Source organism: Petaurus breviceps, unplaced genomic scaffold (genome assembly GCF_028583685.1).
Source record: "Petaurus breviceps papuanus isolate PSGF00001 unplaced genomic scaffold, PetGlider_PUasm1.0 610, whole genome shotgun sequence".
Classification (NCBI taxonomy): domain Eukaryota; kingdom Metazoa; phylum Chordata; class Mammalia; order Diprotodontia; family Petauridae; genus Petaurus; species Petaurus breviceps.
In genome coordinates this window covers 311,680-317,021 of record NW_027186402.1, presented here as the reverse complement: position 1 = coordinate 317,021, position 5,342 = coordinate 311,680, and the positions used below count along the sequence as shown (strand labels likewise).

Sequence of the window (5,342 nt, the reverse complement as noted above, 5' to 3'; positions counted from 1 at the left end):
GTGAGACAGAGATAGAGAACGAGGGATGGAGAGACAGACAGACAATGATGGAAAGAGAGATAGAGACAAGGGATGGAGAGACAGAGACAGAAAGAGCTGGCAAATGTCCAACTGATTGAAGTCCACCATCTCACAATTACACCAATCAATCACATCAATCAATCAGTGAGCATTTATCAAGAGCTTCCCATTTCCTAAGTCCCTGGTTTTCTTCCCAGAGGCTCTTTAGTTCACTCCCACAAAAGGTCTTTTCTGTCTCTCCCTTCGTTGATCTTCCCTCACACTTTCCCCATGTTTCTCCTGATGCTTCTTGGACATCTCCATATAATGTGTCTCCTCAACCTCCCAGCTTTGCCACCTCCCCGTCCCTTCATGGATCCCACTTTGACCAGGGCGCAGCCTCCTAGAGCCATACTCCAGATGTGGGTCCTGTCCCACAAGGTCTCAGGAGCACTTCCTTTTCATGAGGCTACCCATGCCTTATGTTGTCCTTGGCATGTGGACATGTAAGACCATGAACGTCATGGGCATCTGCTCTCTGGGACTTTGCCTCCTCTGAATAACTGGGCATATCTCCTGATGTTCTTCCTCCATGCTCTTGGTGGCATCTGGCTTGATGGGCAAACATCAGCAGTTGCCTGCCCTGCCCCCTTCCTTTTCACCTCCACCTTCTAGTTAAGTTAGGAGGATGCCAGATAATGCACCATTATCAGTCGTTGTTCTGTTTTCTCTCCCTGGCCTGGAGCCCAGCAGCCTAGTATATTCTAAGCCTCAGTCTATGAGTCCAGAGCCTGCCTTGACACCAGCTGCCCAAGCTTTCCCTCTGCCTGAAGATGCCCTCAGTGCCTCCAATGGGCAGCATGGTTGGAGATGGAACCTGTGGCCCAGGTGGGCAGGTTCTGACTCCCTCCTGGCAGTGCCCACTGTCCTCACACAATTCACCACGAGGGGAGGAACCACTGGGGATGTGCACTGTTCTCTCTTCACAGTTCTCCCCTTCTCTCCAGCCCCCATGTCTCTGCTCAGGCCATCCTCCTCTCTGCTGGGACACTTGCTTTGTCCCCTCAAAGGCTGATGTCACGTAGTAGTGTAAATTTGAGCTATTTGTGCTGGAGTTTCCTCCTCCCATTTAGAAAGCTCCAAGAGGGCAGGCAGGGCTGTAGCTCCTCTGAGCTTTTCCTCCTTCTAGCAGCAGTCTCTGCACACAGTAGGCACTTTGTGTTTGTCCAGCTGCATTTCACGGTAGGGGATTTAGTGACTCATTCCCCCCCCACCCCAGGCCCTTGAGATGGGACTGGATGACCACTCCTCAGGTTGCCTGCAGGAGTTTTTTGGGGGCAGGGGCCATGAGTCAAACTGGAAAGCTGCTGAACTCTCTTCTACTTCTAAGGTATTTGGATTCTGTGTGGGTTGTTAGGAATGGAAGTCAGTTGGCTGAGGCTTCTCATTGTGGAAAGGAGAAAACCAAGACCTAGAAAAGGGATGGGGCTTGCCTGAAGACCCACCACCTGCCTGGAACCTGGCCTGAGGTCTACCCTGACCCTCAGGGTCATCCCACAAAGCCTTTGTCCAGATTGAAGGAATCCTCCCCTCATGTCCTGGACCACTGAGCCAGGACAGGAAGGAAGAGCCCTTGGACATCTTACCTTCTAAGTGTTCCGCTGTGACCAGGCCTAATGCTACCATGAAGGCGATTTTCTGAGGGGAAGAAACACAGAGAGAAGAATTAGTTGGGCTGCATGCTCTTGAACCCAGACTTGAAGGAACCCTGTACTGGAGGCATATTTGTCTGTTCAAGTGGAAACTCACTCCCAGCTTGAACATTGCCCCTGGGAATCCACAGGGGAGAGGAGGGAAGGAAGGAGGTGGGGACAGCAAACTGAGTATAGAGTACCATGTCAGCAAAAACCCAGAGGTGGGAAAACCCTGGAGAGGGGGATGGCCACAGGCTCCACTTTTGCTGAAAAGTAGATCGCTCAATCAACCAACCATGACTTTTGAAGCACCTACTTTGTGCCAGCCATACTATGCTAAGTACCAGGGCATCAAAGACAAAAGTCAAAAAGCTTTTTTCCTCAAAGAGCTTATATTATAAAGGGGGAGACAACAAGGCAGGTATGTAAGAATATTTGTAAGATGGAGCCATATGAAGCAGATACTGGGGAGTCTGGGGGGGCTGTGAAAGGCACTGTTGGCTGAGGGGAGAGGCTGGGAAAGGGCCCCCAGCACAGTTAGAGGGAGACTGGCACTGGAGCTGAGTCGCAATGATTCATTCCAAGCAGTTCAAGGGGGAGGGCACATCCAATACAAAAGCATCAAACCCAGGTTGATTGGACCAGAGCATGCATGAAGATGAATGATTCTCAAGGAAGCTGGAAAGGGTGGCTGGCATCGGCTTGTGAAGAACCCTGAATTCCAAGCAGAAGAGTGTCTACATTGTTCTGCAGTAATAAGGACCACTGGCCTTTAACTGAACAGGGAAGGGATGTGGCCAAATCTGAGCTTAAGGAAAATCAGTGCAGCAGCTGAGGGGAAGGTGACCTGCAGTGGAGAGAGACCGGAGGGCAGATACCTCCCCCAGGGGGTAGGCAGAACCCTTGGGGGCAGGAATACCTTCTGGGGGAAGGTAGAACCCCTGGGGGCAGGAAGAACCCCTGGGACAGTGTTGCAATGGTGCTGAGATTAAAAATAAGATTTTTGGAGAATCAGAGAGTATAGGGGGTAAGTCTATGATTATAGACACATTTAACGGGGAGTTCCCCAAAATATGGAACAGGAGACACACCAGGGGAGGGGAGGCCCCCTGGGGAGCACCTTCAATGCCTGAAAATGGAGCACAGATTCCAGAGAGAATCCTCATAGCAGACACAGCGAGGGCAGCCTGGAGCTCAGCTTCAGGAGGAACCTGGGTTTATCCTCCTGAGAAGCTTCTGTGTGCACGGACAGCTCAGCCTCTCCAAGGGCCAGGGTCTTCTCTACACAGTAATGACAAGGAGGATCACACTGACTGGCTCACAGGGTCATTGTGGGGACGGGTGGGAAGTTCCAACAAATCTGGGAGCTGTAGAATGTCCACGGGGGCAGTGCCCCAAGGACCTAAGAATGAGACTGGAGGGAAAGCAGCAGCCAGAGATCTGGAGAGCTGAGCAGTGTTTCTCCACAGGACCCTGGAGCCCCATTTCTGACCTTGCCTTTGGAGGGCTCTCCAATTCATTTCTTCATTGACTGCTCTCAAATCCACAAGGCCACTCCCACCTCAACTCACCTCTCTCAACATCTCTCTCTGTCTCTCCATCTCTTCAACAATCTCTCTTTGTCTCTCCCCCATCTCTCTCCTCCTTCTCTCTGTTTCTCTGTCTCTGTCTCTCCTTTTTCTGTTTCTCTGTCTCTGTTTCTCTCTCCCTCTCCTCTTTCTGTCTGTCTCTCCCCCCTCTCCCCACTCCCTCTCTCTCTCCCTCTCTCTGTCTCTCTGTCTATTTCTCTCTCCTCCTCTCTCTTTCTCTCCTCTTTCTGTCTCTCTGTCTCTCTCCCTCTCTCTCTGTCTCTGTCTCTCCTCTTTCTGTTTCTCTGTCTCTGCCTGTCTCCCCCCCTCTCTCTCTCCCCTCTCTCTCTCTCCTCTTTCTGTCTCTCTCTCTCTCTCTCTCTGTCTCTGTCTCTCCTCTTTCTGTTTCTCTGTCTCTGTCTGTCCCTCTCTCCCTCCCCCTCCCCCTCCTCCTCCCTCCTTCTCTCCCACACACATATGTAGACTTCACGGCTCCCTCAGAAAAATAAATTTTCATAAGGACTTTTATAAGGCCATTCCACGTTGTAATTGCAAGTTCTCTTTAAGTCATTAAATGAATTTACACTAATTATGTCATTAGCTGTAATTACACTAATTGTATACATGCACAATAATCAACCAGAATTTACTTTAAAGAAACAAAGAAAACTGACTCAGGAACTTTCCCTGGAAGTTCAGGTTGTAGGAGGGAAAAAAGGTCTGAGGCGAGACTCAATCAGGGTGAGAGTGATGGCCTGGTGCCTCACCCCCACCCCGAGATGGCCAACAGGTCTGGGAGACACTGGGGACGATATGTTCTGAGGCCAGTGAAACCCTGATTGTCAGAGCCAGGAGAGGTCTTAGAACAGGGGATGGCAAAGCTGCTTGGGGTCCTAGATCCTGGCTGGCAGGACCTACCACACTAGATCTCAGAGCATGGAAGCAATCTAGCTAAGTTCCAACATGGGCATCACCTGCTTGACTGCAGGGTGACAAGTTTTGGAGACAGGGACCCTCCACATCTGGCCCCATGTCACGGAGGTCCTGTGGTATGCTCCACAGGAGAGCCTCCAGGCCAGGGAAAGCAAGCAAGGATTCTCTGAGAATTGTTCCTTCATTTGCTTGAAGTCACCAGTTTGTAAGAATTGGGTGGGCTTTACAGGGCACCAGGGGGCCATGGACAAGGCAGGGAGGCCTGAGCACTGGCTAATGTCAGGTGCTAACTGCTAGGTCTGTTCCAGTGAGTGTCCCCTGAGCCCCATGGAGAGGCGGCTAGTAGCCTGATGTCTCAGAAATGAGGAGGAAGTGTGGCAGGGAGGGGAAAAATCTACCCAGTCTGTGCCCTCCCCCTGTGTCACTCCCTTCTCTCTCTTCCTGGTGACTCCAATAGGGATGTGGAGGAAGAGGGGGTGCCCTGATGCAGCCTGGCAGGGAGACGAGGGGTCCACTGACCTCCGGGCTCTCCTGGACATCAGGAGCTGCTTCTTTCTTCTTTTTAGAGGCAGGAGCTCCCTGAGACAGCTCTCCTAGAGGCCTGGGTGTCTCTGCCTTGCTGTCAGGCTGGGTCTGAACTTGAGGCTGAATGATAATGACCTGGAAGGAAGGCAAGGACCTCGGTGATGAGACGCATTGGCAGGGCCCTCTCGGCTAGTATTCTCTCCTAAGGTTGGCCCACCAGCCCACTCTGACTGTCCCGGGCTCCAGGCTTGGACTCTCTATGCTTAGGAGAGGTCTATATTCATCATGCCACAATGTACTGAGTACAGGCCTCTCTCCAATAGCTCACATCCCCCACATGTGACTGCTTCCACCCTGAAATAGGTTCAGCTTTCTTTAGCCAGCAAAAACAAAACCCAATCTCTAGACTGCAGGCAGGATTTGAACTCAGGCCTTCTGGGTCAAAAACTCCCAATTCGTGCTTTCTCAGTGTCACATCTCCCACCCTTCTGGCCATCTTCCCCAGGCTCCTTCCCACTTGTGGCCCCTGAGCAGGCAGGCAGGCAGGTGGGCATGGGGGCAGGAGGGCAGGTGGGCAGGTAAACAGGCAGGCAGGAGGGCAGGTGGGCAGGCAGGCAGGTGG

The 5,342-nt window shown here is 51.9% G+C and overlaps 1 protein-coding gene across 1 annotated transcript in view; it reads right to left on the bottom strand.

Annotated features, from left to right (window-relative positions):
- The window catches only part of PHF21B (PHD finger protein 21B), a 41,246-nt gene that overhangs the window by 10,809 nt on the left and 25,095 nt on the right, over window positions 1-5,342 (bottom strand). The window contains exons 5-6 of the mRNA XM_069103648.1: window positions 4,715-4,855; window positions 1,647-1,698 (exon numbers count right to left, since the gene is read on the bottom strand). Coding sequence (XP_068959749.1) covers window positions 1,647-1,698; window positions 4,715-4,855 — 193 coding nt within the window. The remainder of the gene's footprint in view (window positions 1-1,646; window positions 1,699-4,714; window positions 4,856-5,342) is intronic.